The 21,915-nt window shown below is 35.8% G+C and overlaps 1 protein-coding gene across 2 annotated transcripts in view; it reads right to left on the reverse strand.

The window, feature by feature from the left end:
- PDE7A (phosphodiesterase 7A) overlaps positions 1-21,915 on the reverse strand; it is a 153,307-nt gene that overhangs the window by 61,800 nt on the left and 69,592 nt on the right. For both annotated transcript variants that reach the window (XM_036742304.1, XM_036742305.1), the window contains exons 2-3: positions 12,674-12,734; positions 173-256 (exon numbers count right to left, since the gene is read on the reverse strand). In XM_036742304.1, the coding sequence (XP_036598199.1) occupies positions 173-256; positions 12,674-12,734 (145 nt within the window). The remainder of the gene's footprint in view (positions 1-172; positions 257-12,673; positions 12,735-21,915) is intronic.

The raw sequence follows: 21,915 nt of genomic DNA on the forward strand, positions 1-21,915 counted from the left end.
CTAAGAACTGAAAAGATACTTCCATATTTTATTATTTTTTTAAATTCTCTAACACAAGGATGTTATTGCTTTCAAAATCTACAATTTATGTTACTGAAATAACATGAAGGTTAAAATTTCTGGTTTTTAAAAAAGCCTCAATGAGAAGTAGTCTTTCAACTGCTATACTTACAGTGAAAAATACGAAAATCAATGTATGGATGAGAACCTCTTCTTTCTGATTCAAATCCTGCCCGACTCCTTACTCGTACATCTCCTAGATAGGGTCAAGAATAAAATACAGCTTGGAAGGGTGTAGAGATAAATACACAAATGAAAAGAAGCTGCTGTCAGCAATACACAGCAGCCTCAAAATTAGCGATCTATACAACTTATCTACTAATGATTTCTATGGGTCAAGTAGCTGAAAACATTGACAGAACTCATTTTTAAGGCTAGTCTATTGTGATTTTTATGTTATAAGAAAACCCAGTAATTTATTATATTATTGTTTCAAGATATGATGTCTTAAAAGTTAAACACAAATGGATGATAACCTTATTTCCATACAATGAGTTCAGAGTGCTTCTGAAATCTCCAAAAACAAAAAACACAGCTAAACTAATGCAAATTTGTTAAACGTCAAAACAATGGTTAGCATGGAAAATTTCACTTCAGTAAATCCAAGATTCAAACACAATGTATTAGTTGTGTTTTAATGTTAAATATCTTATCTGCTACTTTATCAATTTATAGTTAGCTGCTAGCATTTTAGTGAGTTTTTTATAACACAAAATATTAATTATTCAGGGTACGATATCCATGTACTCTGAAGCACTAATGTTTTATCATTCTAGGAGTAATAGATTACTTTACATGATTGATCTGAACAAAGAAATACTAAATACAAAGAAGTTTTAAAAGTTCCTTGTCTTCTATCTAACAGAGGTAAAATTCTACACATTATAGGGGAAAAAACCATCTTCTGCAGTTCTGTTTGCTACTGCAGTGAGCATAATAAACAGTGTATTTTTTTCTGTTGATTAGGCAGTGTGTTTGAAGTAATGAAACAGATTTTGGTGGGGTTGAAGTGCATTCATTTCTTCATGATGATCTCATACATATTTTCATCACTCCAAATATTGAGGTAAGCCTTTAGAAATAAAAGTTGATTTTTTTAAAGGAAAATTATTTTATAGGTTAGTGAAAAATCAATTTATTCCTAAACTAACATGGATCTCAAACCCTTATGTCCTAGGGACTTGCCTAAGGCATATGCTAAGTGATTTCACCTAGAATCTCACAGCTCCTGTCAGAGGTAAAGTTTGAACTCAACTGATTGAGACCCAGTATTTTATGGACTATGCCCCTTGGCTCTTTACACTACCACAGCAAGACAATCAGCAGATGGTGACATACACATAATACTCAGGACACAGAGATCTCAGTCGAAGAGCACCTGTTTCTGATAAGAAAAACCCAGCTATGATTGGATCTACACAGATTTCTCACAAATAATAAACCTAGAAATCACAACTATCAAGTTAAGAGTCCTTAACTTTAAAATGAGGGTACTAAATTAGATTAAATCTAAGTTCTCTTACATCTCCAAGATTTTCTTGATTCTAATGAACGGCTCATGTTAGAATTAGAGTAGATTAAAATTTATGAATGAAAAGAAACAAATCTAAACTCAAATTAACATTTTCTTCTACAAGCAAACAAATTAAATCTATCATTTGTGTTTTATAATATACATAAACATCTTAGAAAGCACTTGATAATTATACAACAAAAGCAGCATCTCATCAGGTCTGACTTGCACTTGTATTTGAATGCTTAATATATACACATCGAGGACTCCTAATTTCATTAGTTCAAGTACTGACTTCACCAAGAAAGATTACAACTACTTTAACTCTTAGCAGACGGCCTTCATACATTGTTATGACCAAAAAAGCTAACATCTGATACAGTGCTGGTATAAAACTTAGAAACACCAGAGTTTTGTCCATTCCCCAGTATGACTTTGCAGGACCAGACAGCAATAATAGAAAGTTAAGGGTGATCATACATTATTAACAGATACTAGACACTGATACGAATGCCTTCAGGTTAGGAAGAGCAAGTTTCAGTCAGCTATCAATATTAATTGACTGCTAAAAGAATAAATTTAAACATTATTATTCTACAGAGACAGTCCTTTCCTTTCTTGCCAGATAACTTTTTAAGGAAAAAAGGTCAGATACCCTGACAGTAAATATTCTCAATACTGAGTTCTAAGATAAAGCCTTGATGGCAGGAGAAAAGAAAGAGCAGGCTGTATATAACATGGATACTAACCAGTCACCTTCTTTATAGATAACAAACAATAAATTTGAGAGTTACTCAATCAATACGCATTTTTTAAGGAGAAATGATATTCAGAGTACATCTGCTAAGAATTTATATTTGTAGGCTCCTTATCTTTTCTTCTGATACATCAAGGTGAGTCACATTCAATTTTTTCAACGTGGTTTGGTGTTTGTGTTGTAGTGCAAAGGAGATGGTCCAAAATGTGAGAGTTTATACAAGTACGCACAGGCAGAAAAACCAACCGAGAAGATCAAAAGATATCTTCTCTGATGGTTTATCTGCCTATGGGCTAGATCTTTATTCAGTCTTTCTGCTGACCTCCTGGTGTTTCAGTTTTCTTTTTGTTATTACCTCTCACTCTTTGGGCTCTCCTTTCCACTGCAATATAACACTCTTTCATGGTGAAGGGGTCAGCTGGGCCTAGCCCCACGCACTGAGTAATCTCTTGGGAAAGAATGTTGGCTTCAAACGCTTTGTTAGGTCTTATACTTGGCTCCTTCCAGCCTTTGCTTTTAAATACTACGTGTACTTCTGCTTCACTTCCTCAAGATTTCAATTTATCATTCCCACCCTTTCTTTTGACCAGCTGTGTAAAACTACTGTCTGATGCTTCTTGAAGAGTTGGGGAGATTCACTATCATTGAAGATTCCTATAGGAGAACCCTTAGTCACAAGCCCCTTCACATGCTCAGTAAAGTAAGCATGTAGTTATCAGCTGGAGAGACACTGAATGAGATTTTGAGTATTAAGTTCTCCAGAATTAATTCATGATGTGCATGGTGGAGGCAGATTCGGGGGTGAGGGTTCTCATGCTTTTTATCTTGAGGATTCAACTATAATTATTCTATGTTGGTTAATCCTTTCCAATAAGGTCTGGAGTTTGGAATACTTTATAGCAACTGTTCAGCCATCTTGCTGGTGATGAGAAGGCCTAATCTATGCCTGAAAATAACTACTCACCAGCAGCTTAAACTCAATATGTTTATCTTTACTTCAAAACCTATTCCTTCTGCAGACACATCCCTCTTTTTGTCAGTGCCAAAATTAGTATTCTATATTCAAAAATAGTATAATTATAATATAGTACTATTATTATAGTAATCTGGTATTATATAAAATAGTATAACTATAATAGTATAATTATCTTTTACTCTTCTCTATATTAGTTAATAAATCTTGTTGAATATATTTCAGCTAGTTTTCTCATATCCATTTTTTTCTCTTTTCTATTTCCAACCTAGCATAGGGCCTTACTGCAGCCCACTTAGCCTATTGAAATACTCCTCTAATTCATCCTTAATACCACTGAAAGACGTATTCCTTATGCATAAATCCGGTTCTGCATTCCCTGCGTTAGAATCTCCAGTGGTTCAGTGGTTACTATTTATATAGAAAAGAAAAAAAGTCCCTAGTCTGGCTTTCAATCTACTGTACATTTCCAGTCTTATTTCATACCAATTTGCTTCACATATATTATGGCGTAGCCAAATTGTTCATGTTATCTAAAGTACCTAAAATGAAAGCTGTACCCTCCCCACTCCACCACTTTTACGCTTATTTAATTATAATCCTTTAAAATAGCAATTCAAATTCCAAATCTTCCATAAGTATTCCCTGATCCCTGCCTTGCCCATCTATAGGACTTTATTTTGCCTGTCCCTTAGACTTTTACAAATTTTTTAAAAGTAGTTATTTCTGTGTGCATGAATGAACCAATAACAAAAGAAGGAAGCATTACAAAGTCCTATGCTAAGCACTGGTGATACAGAAAGTAAAAATAGAAAAGTAGGAAGTAAAGGTAAAGAAGGATACAAAAGTAACCATCGCTGCTCTCAAGGAGCTCACATTCTAATGGCAGAAACAACACAAACAGGAAGTTTCAGCCTCAAATTAGCTGGGAAAAGTCTCATGATTCTTAGGGTACAGTGGCAAAACAGATGGCAATGCACTTAGTAATGATATTAATTCTTTATTGTCATTTAAGATTGATAAAATCATCAGTTTCTAATGTTGAGCCATTTGACAGTGCCAACAACTTTGGTGGCAAAATCTTTCTTTTCTTGTTCTTCAGTAGCTTTGCAGAAGCAATTGTGAGGCTGTATCTCCACTAGAGTTGCTTCCTGAGATGATGGTTCTGGGGCCTGGGCTGAAAGCAGGGCCAGTGGTCTAGGTCTTGCTCTTTCCAAGGTTCTCGGGTTCAGGGTCCTGGACTATATCTATTAGGGTCCAAAGAAGCTGGCAGTCAAGGTAGCTGTGTTGATTTTAATTGCCTGGCACTTTCTATCTCCTGTCTCTCCTGGATGTTTTGCTGCTTCAGCTAGGTTGGTTTGTTTATCCCAGAGGTCAGTAGTTGGTAGATATGGCTAGCCCCTTCTCCATAGGAGTTGCTAATGGGGATAAAGGCTTTGGGCACCATAAGCCCTATCTTCCAAATGGACTGACGCTACATGAAGGCAGGGACTTTCACCAAATGCTTGGAGTAGTGCTATAAACCTAACAATAGTGGTTATTAAATGTTTGTTTAAGTGAATTGTTTTGTGGAGTAGACTTCAGTTCTCTTAAGCGTTCTGAACTCATTTGCTATAATAGTTGCCATCTTTGAAATAATAGAAGCCCTTGATATACCAAGGAAGAACTCAGTTCTGTGAATTTTTTTCCTAGAATATCCTAATAATTCAATTTTCCACAGATTATAATAAAACCTAGGAACCTTGAGTAATATATAATTATCTAATATTTTAGTAAATTCATCCAGTTATATGATCTCAGTGAAGGAAGCAAAATTTCACATAATTTTCAAACATTATGGGTAAGTAGATTTCATATGCTAATTCACTTAATGTCTCAAATCACAAAAAACCCTCAACGGCATAGGCCATTCTACTATCTATAGTTTTTGATATTTATTTCAGAGGGGATCTCATAGCTACAGTCCAATCTAAACACATGTACAATAGACAAATCTTTGGCAAAAAGACTTTCTGAATACCCAAAAGCAGATGGAAGCATTCTTCTTTTTCATGTGGGAATCAAGTAACAACCACAGATCCTGCATCTAATGCCAAGAATGATTCACCATATTATGCTCTGAGGAAGTATAACCTTGCTCTCTGCTTCCTGCTATTTACCTGGTCACTATTTCAAAATTCCATCTATATAGCAACATAAATTTTTGATAGATACTGAGAACTAGGTCACATGTATGAGATGTTATACAAGATATATCTAGCTATGTAAAGCAATTAAACGTCAATGACTTTCTCATTGTTGTTGTATATCTTATTTTTTATTCTATTTTTGTTATGCCTTAAAATTTAAACTTATGAAACCATCTCAACACATCCTAGGTCATGAATTTTTGTTCTGAGGCCATTTTGTAGGATTCTAGAACAACAAACAACAAAAGACAGTTAAGCATAAATATTAATATAGGATAGACAGCCTACCAAAACTGGTTAAATCTGATTACCACCACCCACTTCTGATGGTTCATGCAAGAAGCAGAGTAGTATGGTACGAAGAGCACTGGATCTCAAGTCAGAGGACCTGAATTCAAATGCCAGTTCTGCCCTTTATTATTGGTGTGACTATGAACAAGTCACTTTCTAGTACACATGTAAAAAAGTGCATGAATTAGACTATATGACTTCTAAAACTCCTTTCACTCCTAAATCTATGATCCTATAATACTACCAAAAGAACCCTAGAAAACATCTTGAGAGATTACAAAGTCCTGAGTGAGAAACTAAAGACAGGTGTTATTTTTATCACTACCAATACTTGAAGATAAGGATTCCAGAGGAGAGAGGAGAAAATGGAAAATGAGCAGCTAATTAAGTAGATGGTGTCATATAATTATATTTGGATTTCCAGACCAGAGTTTAAGAAACATGAATGATGAAAGACTCTTGGTCAAGATTACAATATCTCTGAGGGCCAAGAAGATATTAGCCTAGAGACTTACAGACCTGATCAAGAGGATTTTAAACTGAATATAGAGGGGTAAAACCACCCATCAAGACTTACTAAGCAATCATAGAGTATAGTAGATATGATGCAGGAAGGACTGCTGTGAAAGGGCCATTAATTCACAGGAGACAGTACTTGAGAGCCAACAATAAAATTCATGACCTCAGATGTCCATTCACAAACATACAAAGGATAACAAACAAGAACTTAAAAAGGACAATTTAATCTAACTGGGTATCAGTGAGCCTTAGTAAAATCAGACTAATGACTACAGACTATTATCTACAGAAAGGTACACCTTATTGGAAAGGTTCCCATTAAATAAGAATGGTGGTAAAACAGGATGATACATCAAAAAGATACTTTCATCAGAGAAATCTGGGAAGCCCATGTAAAATAATTAGCTGGTAAAGGCTGAGTAATTATGCTCTAAAAACCTGCTGTCATTCTCTTCAGTGCCTTTTCTCTCATTTTTTTCTGTCTTTTCTCCCACAATAAATAAGAACAGGAGTAAGGAGGCCTAATGAAAGAATGGGGCTCTAGGTAAAAGCAGGGCCAAACATGGGGCAGAAGTAGGAGATACCAGCCACAAAAAAAGATTTAAACAAGGTTGGGTGTGGTAAGAGCAAGAGAAATACAGAGGAAGTATACAGGAAATTCTGACAAGAAAGAGGGCATTTAACTTGAGGAAAGGAGGAAAAGAAGAATGAGTTTTACTAAAACTTCATGGAAAGGATGGGTATTTAAACTGAAGCTTTTGAGAGGATAAGGATTTTGAAGACCAGAGATGGAGGAGGAGTGTATTCCAGGGATCGGGGGCAGACAGCAAATGTACAAGATGGCATGTTGCATTTGGAGAACTATTATCAGTCTGGTTTGGCTTTCTATTTGTATACCTGTTCTTTTCCTTCATTACAATTTAAAATCCTTGAGGTACGGTCCTAAGCTGTATCTACTGCCTTCTTCCTTGATGTCTACAAACATACCCATATCTTCCCCATCCTTCAAAAACCCTACCTAGCATGATCGTACCACCCCTGTTGGATCCTTAATCTCTGCCCCCTTCATGGGTGAACTTCTTGAAAAAGCTATTTATAGTAGTTGCCTCCAATTCCTTTCTTCTCACTCCTTTCTAAATTTTCTACAATCTGATTTTTGACCTCATCACTCAATGGCAACTGCTCTGTCCAAAGTTACCTATGATTTCTAATTATACAATCTATAGTATTGTTTTCTCAATTCTCATCCTTCTTAACTTCTGTACAACAGTTGCTACTAATGATCATCTCCTTCTGGATATTTTCTCTTATCTAAGTTTTCATGACACTGCTCTCTCTTTGCTTTTCTACTGTTTGTTGGACCATCAATTCTTAGTCTCCCTTGCTAGAAGTTAGTATCCATGTCACGCCCACTAAAAATGGGTGACCCCAGGGTTTGTCCTGGGCCCTTTTCATACTCTGCCTTTATAGTATCTCACTTGTTGATCTCATCAACTCTCATGGGTTCAATTATCAGTTCTATGCAGGTGATTCCCAATTCAATACATCCAGTCCTAGTTTCTCTCCTGAGCTCTAGTCCCCCACCACTGTCTTTTAAACATATTGAATTAGATGCTCCATAGGTATGTCAAACTCAACATGTCTAAAGGAGAACTCACTATCATTACCCCCAAACCATTCCCCCTTCCAAATGTCCAAATTACTTTCAAGGGTCCACTATTCTTTAAGTCTCCTAGTTATAACCTAGGCATCACTTTTGTGTGGGATACAAGATTGTTTGTGAAAGCTTCCCATGAATAAATCAAGCAAGGTAATACTCAGATAGTACAAATTTAGTTAGGATGTAGACCTCACTAGGCCTAAGTTTCGTTTTCCTGTAAATCATATGATTTCGGGGAAATCAGGTGGTCTCCCCCTCTCCCTCTCCCCTAGCCTACTTGCATGCCGTCATCTTAACATTGAGATTTCCCTATAAGGTAATTCTGTAGTTTCTGTGCTAGTATTGGATAAACTTATTCTGGGATAGATTGTGAGGCCACCTGTCCCAGCAAATAGGGACAGGGGTCCAGCCTCTAGGGGTGGAATTTCTTAGAATTGTTTGTACAAGGTTATATATCCCCTTGCTTGCCTTCTCCCCCTTGCCTCTCTGCACTACCATCCCACCCTGGTAGTGGGAGAGGCCCAATTCTCGCGAGACTTGATCAAATGAAGCTTCTGTTTTGTTTCTACCTTGAGAAAACCGAGACACCTCTGTTTTTGTTTATTTTGAGCCTGTGGTTTGTCCCTCACACTTTCAACATAGTACTTAACTTATATTCATCCCACATATCCAAACTGTTGTCATTTCTACCTTCATAACTTTTCTCATATATGTCCATTTGTCTTCCCTTACGTACCAAAACTACAGTATAGGCCTGAGATACTGTAACATCCTTCTCACTGGTCAGTCTGTCCCTTCTTCATTTCATCTATCCTCTCTACTCAGCTGCCAAAGCGATTTTCCTCAAGTGCATGTTTGCCTGTGTCACCTAACAAGAGCTTTAAATATACTCTATTAAACAATACTCTATGATAGCTTCAAATATAAATGTTCTGTTTGCCATTTAAAGCCTTCCACTACCTGTTTCTTTCTTGCCTTTCTGGTCTTTAAACACTTTACTCCTCACCATGCATTCCATGGTCCAACTATACTAACCTACTTGATGTTTCTCATACACTATTCTTCATCCCACATCTCAGTGCCTTTTCACTGGTTGTCTTGATGTTTATAATGCTTTCCTTCTTTACCTCACCTCTCTGCCTCCTGGCTTCCCTGTCTGCCCTCCTTCAAAATTCAGTTGAAATCTGACATTCTACAGGATGCCTTTCCTGGTGTTATTCCCCCACTCCCTCCTCCATGCTAGTGCCTTGCCTCTGAGATACTGAGATATAAATGTATCATTCTGTGATAATATGTGTATGTCAGTATGTTCTTGAATGTTGTCTCACTCATTAGAATCATGGACTCTTTGAGGACACTCTTTGAGCTCTGTTTTTGCCTTTCTTTGTATCCTTAGCCAATGCTTGTTGACTGATTGACCATAAAATCAACATGGGACCAACTTGAATATATGTATTTTGCTCTCTTGCCCCACTGCATCTAAAGGTAGTAATTGCTTTGCTTTGATTGAGAGTGAGTGAAAACAGCTTAAATAAAACCCAAGGAAAAAAAATATATTCCAAAAATAAAGCCTTTCCCAGTCCAGTGATTTAGTAATGCCCTTTCATAAAAGAGGCTGGTGTTCATTTTTTTTTTAAAAAGTAGATTATTTCCTAACAATCTGATTCCTAGCATCAACACAGTTTTGCCAAACAACAATAATAAATTGTGAGTTTCTTGAGGACAGGGACTCTCTTTGGCCTCTTTTTGTATCCTCAGCACTTAGCACGGTGCCTGGCATAGGGTAGGTGTTTAAAAATATTTACTGATTGGTTGACTGATTTTATTTGCTTGTTCACAAGCAGATGCTCTGACACTTGGTGGCTTCTAAAACCCGCACTACACAAAACTGAGCTAGAATAGCTATATTATAGCAGAGAAAAGTTTTTCTTTCTGACAAAATTTGTATACAAACCAAGATTTTATAATGCACATTTTACTCTACACTTTGGTAATGTCAATCCAGAAAGGATGGTGGAAAATATGTCTATAAAAGTAGATGTTAACCTGAACTACTAGACATTTGGATTTCCCCATTTTCTTAAGGACAAATTAAAATTTTCTTCCTTTATGGTATTTAATTTGAAATTCTCTTCAGAACAAATACGGAAATAAGTTTAAGAACTTTCTTCCCATTTAAATTTGTATGGAAAGAGTTTTGTTATTCTAGGCTCCGTACTTTTGTGAATGCTGTATACACTTCCTACCCAGAATTCTTACCCTACTTCTCCAAGTTATGGTGGAGTAGCACACAGTTTGGTATAGGGATAACATTAGACCACAAAAAAGAAAATCTAAGTTCTAGTCCTGCCTGGCAGAATCAGCTGTGTGAGGATAAGCCTATTACTTCATTTTGCTGAGCTTCAATTTTTTCATCTGGAAAATGAGGGGAGTAATAGGTTATTCCTGCTAGGAATGGTGGTTGTAAAGAAGGCACTGGGTAAACTGGAAAGTGCTCAATATCCTAAGACTCCTCTCAAAAGTTTTTACAATTTTACTCTAGAGTCTAGACCAGGCCTGTACAACCTGTGGCTTATAAGCATGTTAAAGGATTGCAGGTGGCCATGAAAAATTTAGAGGATGTTTCCCTCTACATTTTTTGCAGGCTGCCCAAAATCCTTTGTTGTGCCACAGGTTGTGCAATCCTGGTCTAGACTGATCACCATATATACTAATCACTCACTCTAGGACATCCAAGTACAATTTATACATCATCATGTATTCCAACAGTTTCACATTTGACTCCTGTTCCCAAATACAAGTTGAAGGGCAAAGACAACAGCCATTTCTTTTGTCTCCTTTCCCCTCCCCCTGCTCCCATGATGTACAAGTGGTAGAAATACTGTCATTACTCTAATCCTGGCCAAAAGGATTCCACATTAGCCTCTTAATTTTTAAAAATCTTTCATTTACTCTCACGTCCCATATGTTTCAATGAAATGTCTTATCTTCTCTCTTAAACAAATGTTTGTAAATAAGCAAAATTCAGCTTGAGAAATGTATTTCCCATATAAAAAAAGTAAATTTCAATTGTCCAAAAGAGCTTTGGAAAAGAAAATGTTACTCCATAATCAACATTATTTTCTGCAATTCTTATTGTGACTTATGACTCACAAAGCAGTGGGATGTTACAGTGGATAGAGTGCCAGACCTGGAGAAAGGAAGACTCATCTTCCAGAGCTCAAATGGAGCCTCAAACATTTGCTAGCTGTGTGACTCCAGGAAAGTCAATTAATACTGTTTGCCTCAGTTTCTTCATCTGTAAAATGAGCTGGAGAAGGAAATGGGAAACCACTCCAGTATCTCTACTAAGAAACCCCAAATGGGGTCATGAAGAGTCAGACATGACTGAAAAGAACAGAACGGCAAATTTTAATCCTTCATTTAAAGGCTATTCTCTTGTTAGAGTTTGTACCTAATGATATCTACAAAGTGACTATCTGACCAAATTAAAATTTAGTATATATGGCTTTGACAAAGAAAATTCCTCTTGCAAAATCTTGCGTAAGATTAAACTATTTGAAATGGTTATTAATACCAATGTGCAGAATTTAGAAGTATCTGTTAAAAAGAAGGAATTAAAACATTAAGCTATTTATATTTAAGATGCATGAAACAACATTCCTTATTTGCACCTATATTTCTCCCCTTTCGCCAATTGTTTTCTCCCAGTTGAGAAGGAATGGCCTATGTTCACCATAATCACTGTAGGGTCATTTCTATATCCTCTTACAACCAATGTTAAAATACCCGTGGGAGAAAAAATAAGTAACTGTATTAAGTACAGTACAAGAAATACTGTAATGAAGTAATAAAATATTCAAACCACCAAAATTCATACTCATGTAAATTTTACTAAAATGTACTATGTCTACATGTTAGACAAAGTTTCTTTCTAGGCTAAAGTAATTTCAATATCAAAATAGTCTCCAATTCTTTGTTTTACTGAGTTTCCAATTGATACTCAAAACTTAAATTACATCGTTTCTGTAATCACCATATAATAACAATTTAATGAACACTAATTTTTTTTTATTAAAATATAGTTAAGTTTCATGTAGTAGATCACTGTTTTTCTTAAATGCTATTCTAGATTCTATTCATTCGCATGCAAGTAAGCATAATCTCTGTGTGAGCAACAGAAAACCAAGAAAAGAATATGCATAAAATGTACATATTAACTGATGTGTCATTTTTTCCATGTGCATCTATTCAAAAGTGTTAATGAATAGGCATAGAAGACAAATCATTCTTTCCCTTCTAGACAAATAAAACCAGAATTGACATATTAAAAACCCCAAGACTGGCCTATCAGTATTTCAGCAACTTCGAAATTCCACTTGTTGTCCTAATAACAATATTTACATAGCACTTTAAGGTTTGCAAAGTGCTTTACACTATTACCTCATTTGACTCTCACAACAGCCCTGTGAGGAAGGTGCTATTATTATCCTCATTTTTCAGGTTAGGAAACTGTGACTGAGAGAGGTTAAATGCCTTATTCACGGTTATACAGCTGATAAGTGGTAGACGTAGGATTTGAATTCAGGTCTTCCTGACTTCAAGTCCAGCACTTTATCTACTATACCACTTGCCATATTTTTATATTTCTCTTAAAGACAACCTCAAATCATACCTTAAATCATTAAAAAAGAAAATGATCAATACTTACCTAGCATACGAATGTACAACGCAGTTTGATCAGAACTGTCGTAGGAAATTGCTCCACGTCTCTGAAAAAAAAAAAGTCACTCTTAATATACATATTTCTTGTGTAATGTGTAATCAAACAAATGGATGTGTTATTACTGTTTAGGAAACTGATAAGAGTATAGTGGATTCAGGCCCCTGTGTTTCTGCTGATAGGAACAGAAATGAGAATTATTTACTTGGAGAAACTTCAAGGTAGTTTCTTTTCATATCTTCAACTAAAAAAGTACTTATTAAGTTCCTGCTATGTATAAGGCATTATACACATTCTAGAGAAAACAAAGAGAAAGGGAGGAAGAGAAGGAATAGGGAAAGGAGGAAGGAAGGGGAGAGAGGGAGTGGGAGAGGGGGAGGGAGAGAGACAGAGGGATGGGGGAGGGAGGAAGAGAATGAGAGGGGGGAGGGGAGAAAGAAGGAGAGGGAGGGGGAGGGGTAGAGAGAGAGGGAGAAGGAGTGAGGAAGAGAGGAGGGAGAGGGAGAGGGAGGGGGACAGGGAGAGAGAGAGAAGACAATATAATCCTTGCACCTTCAACTTTATGATCTAGGAAGGAGGACAAAACACATAATAAACAGATCATCAGTGGGATCAAATTTTAATAGTACTATATTGAACAAAGGGGAGACACAAAAATGCATAAGCCTTATTTTCAAGAGTTTATAATCTAGACAAGCATACGAAAAGTAAAAAAAAAAAAGTTAAAACGAAGTAATATATGGTTAAATCAAGTGTGGAATGGGTAGCATAAAGCAAGGGTTGTCAAGAAAAGTCCCTATTGAGAAGTAGGATTTAGAGAAATAGCATGAAGCCTGCTCCATCAGATGACCTGGCTAAACTGGAATATAAATTCTTCTACTTATTCATTTAACCCTGAGGACGTCTAAATCTTAATTTCTTCATCTATGATAGTGATTCTTACTTCAGAGGGCTGTTATGAGGAAGATGCTTTATAAACTTTAAAGTGTTATAAAAACTTAATTATTATGAATAAAATGAGCACGGAAAGATGAGCAACAGTTAGCAGACCAGTTTAGGTATGATAGAAAAGAAAAAGAAATATAGAACACACATCTGGGGACAACCAAATAGCCTAAATTGAAAGATTATGTGGAAGTTAGGCTTTTGGTCAGGTTGAAAAGGAACTTAAATGTGAGGATAAGGATTAACCCTGTAAGCAACATGTTAAGTTTGTTGGGCTATTTTTAGTAAGGAAACAATATATGTCTTTTAAATTCTTCTTGAACTTATAGTAAAATCTTATAAAATAAATAATTGGGATGACAGATAGTCTAATTCATTAAGAGTTCTAAAACATCCTTTTTAAAAAAAGGACAGTTTTATTACTTAATCCATATTAGGAAGGCAGTTACCAAGCCTTTCAGAAAATCTGCTTTAGCCATTTAGAAAAAAGTAAAATGTAAAACTTATTTCAAATTATGCTTTCAAGTTTACAAAGTGCTTTCTTTACAATAACCCTGAGAAACATGCAGTACACGTAACCATTCACATTTTGCCAACCAGGAATCTGAGCCTCAAAGGTCAGTGAGCTGTGCATGATCATCTCACACTAGTAAGTGCCCGAGGTGTGAGAGCAGACCAGCTCTGTTGTCTCCAAGTCTGGCAGCACTCTTTTCATTATGCCTTGCTCCCTCTCCAACAAACATTTAAAAATACAATACTTAACTTTTTGAAAACTTGATGTTTTTTTTTCTTCTAAAGAAACCTGATTTTTAATTGTCTACATGGATTTCATTATGATTTATTTACCCAGCAAAACTTTTTCATTATACTTCAGTGGCTCTGTGATAGCAATGCTGCTGCTGCTTCAGATGATGCAGAACATATCTCATCTGTCATCTTAAGTAACACTTGCCTAAGTCCCCTGTAAATTTTCCACAGGGAGTCAAACCAATGCATCATGACCCTTCTTCAAAGAATGGAGCACATGGGCTGTCCAATAACTTACTCCTTGCTCTCAATATAGGAAGTACAATGGGCACAGTAGCTGCTTATTACTTGCATTGATTGTATAAAGGCATTCCTTATCCATTTTTTTCTTCTGTGTGGACAGTTCAACTGAACTACTTTGGAAAATTATAGATCTCATATAGAAGGCTCTGCAAACTTGTAGAACTTGATCCAATCACCACAATAAACTCCAATGGCTCCCTATTATTTCCAGTGTCAATTATTAAATTCTGTGACATTTAAAGCTCATCATAAATTGACCCCTTCTTTCTTTTCTAATCTTCCTACACTTGACTCTCCTTTACACTCTATGATACAAGTACATGGTCGGCTTCCTATTCTTGGCACACTAAACTTTATCCCCTGACTTTGCACTGGCTGTCCCCCATGCCTTCAGGGCTTTCACTCCAGACTCTTGTCTCTTCACTTCTCCATCTCCCTTCAAGATTAAGCTCAAATCCTATCTCCTACAAGAGGCCTTCCCCAGTTCATGTCCCTCTTCACCTCTGAGATTACAAACCAGCTACTGTCTATACCTTCTGGGTACCAATCTATTAATATGTCTCCACTATTAGAATGTGACATTCTTGAGGTCAGAGACGGTTTACATTTTTCATTGTAACCCCAGTGCTTACCACAGTGCCTAATACTTAATAAATGCCTGGGGACTAATGAATGACATCTGTAAACAACATTTAGAGGACCTCATTATCTAGGGAATTCTTGTTCTATTTGCATAGGATATCATAGAAGTGGTAAATTCTTTTGGCAAGCATATATCTCTCTGTCTTACGAACTGATTGATATTAATCAGAGAGGTTAATAGTTACATACATATTTAAATTTTAAAAGGAATTTTGTATGATTTTTTTAAAAAAAAATGCATGGAAGATTATTTGTTGGAGGATAGTGATGCAGTGAAGAGAGCACTGGGCTTGGAATCATGAAGACCTAAATTCAAATTTGACCTTGGGAAAAAATTATGTAATTGAGGGCAAGTAATTTAACCTCTCTGTCTGTTTCCTCATCAATAAAATAAAGATAATAATAGCACCTACCTCACAGGGTTATTAAGAGGATCAAATGAGATTAACAAAGTAAAATACTTTGCAAACATTAAAGAGCTATATAAATGCTAGTTATTATTATACGATGGCTTTTTCCCCCTTTACTGAATCAAATATTTTTAAACAGTTGTACAATACGGTCAGTAGGATCTCATTCTCTACAATTGTGGTGATATGGTTTGCTGAAAATATTGCTTATTAAATACTGTTTCTTTCTTATACTTTCACTGAAGATGCCTTCAATTTGTGTGTATATTATTCTCATTAAAACTTTATAGTGCAGGGAAAAGAAGCATATAAGTTAATAGTCACTAATATTCTCTTGGTTACTTTTGGAGGGGACAAAAAATCCAAGTTTTTTTCTCAAAGTATTTGGTATTCTCTCCTCCTTTATATGACCTATCCCTATAAATCAATCAACCATATTTACAGCATTATTTTTCATCCTCCTCCCCATGGCCATTTTTATGTTGAAGTTAAAGAATTCAAATATATACAATGTGCATATACCCTCAATATTAAGTTTACATATTAATTTGAATTGCATATGTAACAAGCATAAATATATGCTTATTTACTCTTGAAAGTGAAATTGAATTCCTCATGAATTCTCTACCTCCTCATCTTCTGCAATAAATGTTGGACTACAAGCTACAATTATTTTCATAGTGCTCTTCTAGTAAATGTCAATCATGAGAGTATTCTGGCTTCATTTATGACAAGAATGCAGAGATTGATATGATTTAGTTCCTCTGGCATTATAACTTCTATTTAGTCACTGAAAAATTATCTCCAGTTGACAATACCAACAATTAAGTTAATATTTATCTTTGCTCTACAGAAGGTGTGATTCTTTATGCCCTCTGTGTCCTTTCTGCCAGAATCACTAGTGCAGGGGAAGGCGCCTCACAGGTCTCAGGGCCACTTTAAATTCTTTGCTGCATGGGTTGTTATAGCCAAAGAATTTATCACCATATTTAGCTGGCTGGTCCTCAGAAGGGAGACAGTATGTTTTAGAGACTTTCCAACATGGCAGAACTTGTTAGATTCTGAGTGCAGCCTCTGAGAACCCATGATCACCTTCCACACAGTGAGGACTGGAGTGGGGCTTGGTGAAAAGCAGTTTAGCGAAGTGGGAAAGAACAATGGATTTAAAGACAGGAAGATTCTGGTTCAAATCCTATCTTTGACACTTATTAGTTATATGATTACAGCCAAGTTGCTCTCTGAGTCTGTTTCCTAGTTTGACAGATTTAAAACCTAAAAGGAACTCAAAGACCATCTATTCCAACTTCCTCATTTTATAGGTGAGGAAACCAAGGTTCAGGAGGTTAGTGTCTATCTAATGCCTCAAAGGTGGTAAAGAGCAGAACTGATATCTGAACCAAGGTTCCCTGTCTATAAATTCAATGCTCTTCCCACTGTAGAAAAGTAGTCTGAAATCCACCTAACTGTACACTACTATCTAGTCCACATCTTCATTCTACCCACAAGGATATTTTGTGAGACTTTTTCAAGGGCTTGACAGGATTCAGGTCTACTGGACTAAAACCTAATCTACCAGTCTAACCTTTTCAAAAGAAATAAGCTAAGCCTGGCGTGGCATAACTAACCCCTTGCTGCTTCCCAGGCATCACCACTTCCCTTTCTAAATGCTCACAAACTATTCCTTTGATACCACATAACAGAATTTTACATTATATTAATTTGCAAAACTTCAATTCTAAACTTTGAATCAAAATAATCTGAAGAAAAATACATGGCTGTGTAAAAATAGCATTGGCTTATGCAAGAGCGGAGACTTGAGTCTTCTTCCTGGCTCTGAAAATAGATTAGCTATGACCACCAGTTCAAGTCACAAATTCTTTATGTTTTAGTTTCCTTATCTACAAAATTAAGATATTAGACTATATGACTTCTGAGATATGCTCTCAATTTCCAGAACTATCATCTATAAATTATATATGTAATTCTGTATTCTATGCAAATAAAATTATATTTCAAAACTGTAAAACAATTCTTTTTAAGTTGATGTATGCCTAAGCAGACCACCTTTTGGTACTTATAAATTGTAACTAAAATTGATCCCACTTCAAAATAGAGGTTCACATGCTGACACAAGATATAGAATAGTGAGCCAACCAGTCACTTTTTCTATGGACTAGGTATTCTTCCTGGTTTGATTTTGAAAACCAATTATCAAAATGAAGTTTGTGTTCTGTTCTTGACAATGTAAGATTAATAAAATGACTTTTCCCACTTAAGTTTTATTACACATTTTGAAAGTCTAAAAGACTTGAGATAATGCCTATTATCTAGCATAAGTGTGCTTACTTTCTGCAATTTCCATAGCTAATCTGTTCAATTTAAAAGACAAAAAATTCTATTTCTTTTAGGTCTCGAGGCAAAAGAATTTCTTTCTGTCAAATTAAGCTAAAAAAGACAAAAAGTTCATACACTCTAGCCATATTGGTTAAAAATTGTCAATTTCCTTATTAATTTAAGTCTACTAAAAATTCACAAACAATCCTACAGATATGTTTCCTGGTAAACTCGAGATTAATTTATTCTCAAGCAAAAAAATCTGTCATCAATTGGTGCTAAAAAGCACTGATTCACAGTGGTTTCCTCACCCCCATCCCCATGCTCTTTCTGTTTAACCTGCAGAAAATGATTAGGTCATATGATTCAATTTAATAATATTGTTATAGATCACATGAAGAAATGCTCTAAATCACTACTGATTAGAGCAATGCAAATTAAAATAACTCTGAGGTACCACCTCACAACTATCAGATTGGCTAATATGACAGAAAAGGAAAATGACAAATGCTGAAGATGTAGGAATATTGGAACACTAATGCACTGTTGATAGAGTTGTGAACTGATCCAACCATTCTGGAGAGCAATTTGGAGCTATGCCCAAAGGGCAACTGAGCTGTACATACCCTTGATCCAGCAATACCACTACTAGGTGTGTATCCCAAAGAGATCATTAAAAAGAGAAAAGGATCCACATGTACAAAAATAGTTCTTTTAGTGTTGACAAAAAAAGGGAAATGGAGGGGATATTCTTTAATTGGGGAATGCCTGAACAAATTGTTGTATATGAATGTCATGGAATACTATTGTTCTATAAAAAATGATAAGCAGGTAGATTTCAGAAAAACCTGGCCTTACATGAACTGATGCTGAGTGAAGTGAGCAAGAATCAGGAGAACACTGTACATGTGTGCGATGATCAACTATGATTTGACTTGGCTCTTCTCAGCAATACAATGATCCAAGACAATTCCAAAAGTCTCATGACAGAAAATGCTATCCATATCCAGAGGAAGAACTATGGAGCCTGAATGCAGATTGAAGAGTATTATTTTCACTTTTGGGGGGGGGGTGTTGTGGCTTTTCCCTTTTGTTCTGTTTCTTCTTTCACAACATGACTAATATGGAAATATATTTCCATGATGGCACATTTATAACCTTTGATAGACTGCATGCCAAGGGAAGGTAGGGAGAAAAATTTGAAACTCAAAATATTATAAAAATGAACGTTGAAAACTACATGTAATTGGAAAAAATAAAATACTATTTATAAAAACCCCGACAAAACCATAAAAAAGATACCATTATAGAGAAAACCCTATGGTACTTCTATGAGCCAAATCAGAATAAGGAAACCATGAAATAATGAAATTTCCATCAAGCCTCTAATGTCCAACAAATTACTAGGTTTTGAGGAAAACATTTAACTTCTGGGATGAGAGTATAAAGTACAATTATTTTTTTTCCTTTTGGCTATGTTGAAATGTCATTTTAATGTGCTAACAATCTTGAATGCTCTAATAGCAGCTCACTGTCAAATCTTGCCAATTGCTGGACACAAGTCAGTTCTTACATATATAATAACAATGTTGCTGGCAGCTACTGTGGAGGTGTAAGACCAACACCAGCACAAGGTTCTTTGATCTGCTTTTTTAAGGAAAGCAACTTTAAGGAGTTTACAATCTCACTTCAATTAAACGTACATATATCATTCACTTAGTTCAGGGAAAAATTCATCACCCTGAACTTCAGAGAAAACACAAACAGAAATTACAAGCAGAAATTATATAAACCGAGCAAATAACACAAATCAGCAGACAGGGCTTCTGTCTGTCCATAGCAATACATACATAATTACCACAGAGAAAAACACTAACACCTGGGTTTTCAAATGGGGGGGAGGGCTCCTTAATAGGTACTCAGAGTCTCCTCTCGCTAAACTACACAAGCACTCTTTCAAGTGTGTCCCAAAGCAAAATGCTAACCTCAGAGTATATATACATGCTTCTTCAGGGTCAGAGGGCATCACAACCATGTAACTCAAACTCATGTGACTTAGGCTTTCTTGTGACTTAAGTAGGTCATCAAAGACTCTTGAGTCAATCAAAGACACTCAATTAAAACAAAGGCAAGACTCAAAGGCACTTGATTGCCTTAGTGCTGAGAAGCACTCCAAAAGAAAAAAAACAGCAAAAGTCCCACCCTGCTTGCCATTACAATATATTAAAAATTAATTATAACATTTCATAGGTAAAATAAAGGGCAGGATTATAGTTAAATATACTTAATATGAACCTTGAGTTAAAAGTCAAAATTTCCAGTTCTTATTAAAAACTCATTTTCAGCTGTGCAATGTATAGTTATACCATCCCAACATAAATCATTAAGTGAATCATAAAACACAGAATTACTTATAGACATATAAAGATACAATTATCTGAAAAAAATATTAACAAAATCAAGTTTAAAAGATGTTATTTCCCAAAATTTATGAAACCACTTGTTACAGTAATTAGGATGGGACTTTTTTTACTGTTTTCTCTTTTAGAAAGATAAAGTAATCAAGTACCTTTGATTAAGCCTTATTAGGTGCAAAGCCCCAGGCCCCCACCGCTTTGCTAACGAGGCATAAAGCCCCAGGCTCACACCCTTTTGGTGATTAGGTATGAACCCTTTGGGCCCTAAAAAGGGTATATAAACTCAGAGGTTAGCATTTTGTTTGGGGCTCTCACTCACTGGAAGAGTGTTGATGTGGAGACTCTGGGTAGCTGCTGGAGCCCCCTGGCTTTGGAAAACCCAGATATCGATCCTTCCCTAGTAACTATGTATAATTGTGATTTGGTTAGCCAGAAATGTTGATCTGTTTATATTGCCTGTTTGTAATTTCTATTTGTATTTGCTCTTAAGTTCAGGGTTAGCATTTTGTTTGGGGCTCTCAGTCACCGGAAGTGTTGGTGTGGAGACTCTGGGTAGCCACTGGAGCCCCCACTTTGAAGAAAACCCAGATATTGGTGCTTCTCTTTTTCTTGATCATATAAAGCCTTTCTGTTGAAGATTGTTATTTGATCTGTTGAAATTTTTTTTCTGTTTGTAATTTCTATTTGTATTTCCTCTTGAGTTCAGGGTGCTGGCTTTTCCCCCTGAACTAAGTGAATGATATATGTAGGTTTAATTAAAGTAAAATTGTTAATCCCTTAAAGTTGCTTTCCTTAGAAAAGCAGATCAAAGAACCTGTGCTGGCAGCTCTTGTTCGGTCTTACACCCCCTACAGCAGCTGCTAGCAGCTGTGTTATTATACCAATCTGAAGGGAAAAAAAATCCCAAAACAACTAAGCTTTAAAACTATTTTGGTGTTTTAGTTGTAAGATCTTGAAGAACACCACCAGTTACAGCTATTAGCATGTAATTACATGCTAATCCTTTAAACCTTCCCACTTCATAAGAAGGAAGATATCTTAAAAGTACTAATTTTGAAAAAGCTATCCAGGTAATTAATTTGTAACTCTGCAAGTCAGAAATTTCTAACTATCAAGTTATAATATAAAGATTGTATAGGGGTTGTTACAGCTACTGATAATTTTTATTTAAAAAGTTAATATAAAAATAGAAGTGCATTTTGGGGGGAAAATTGTGAAGTAAAATCGTAATCAAAACTCCATGTCAATTACCAATTATAAAACACTCAGCTCTTAATCCACATTTCCACCTCATCAGTGAATGGAAATAACTGAGAGGCTTCTACTCGTGACTTTCTAATTTAGCCATCCCAGGAACAGCTTGTAAAGCAAGCTAGTATAGGTCAAAACATGGGCGAGGCTGAGCTAATCAGAATCCACTGACAGCTACAGA

The sequence above is a fragment of the Trichosurus vulpecula genome, chromosome 1 (genome assembly GCF_011100635.1).
Source record: "Trichosurus vulpecula isolate mTriVul1 chromosome 1, mTriVul1.pri, whole genome shotgun sequence".
In the NCBI taxonomy this organism is placed as follows: Eukaryota; Metazoa; Chordata; class Mammalia; order Diprotodontia; family Phalangeridae; genus Trichosurus; species Trichosurus vulpecula.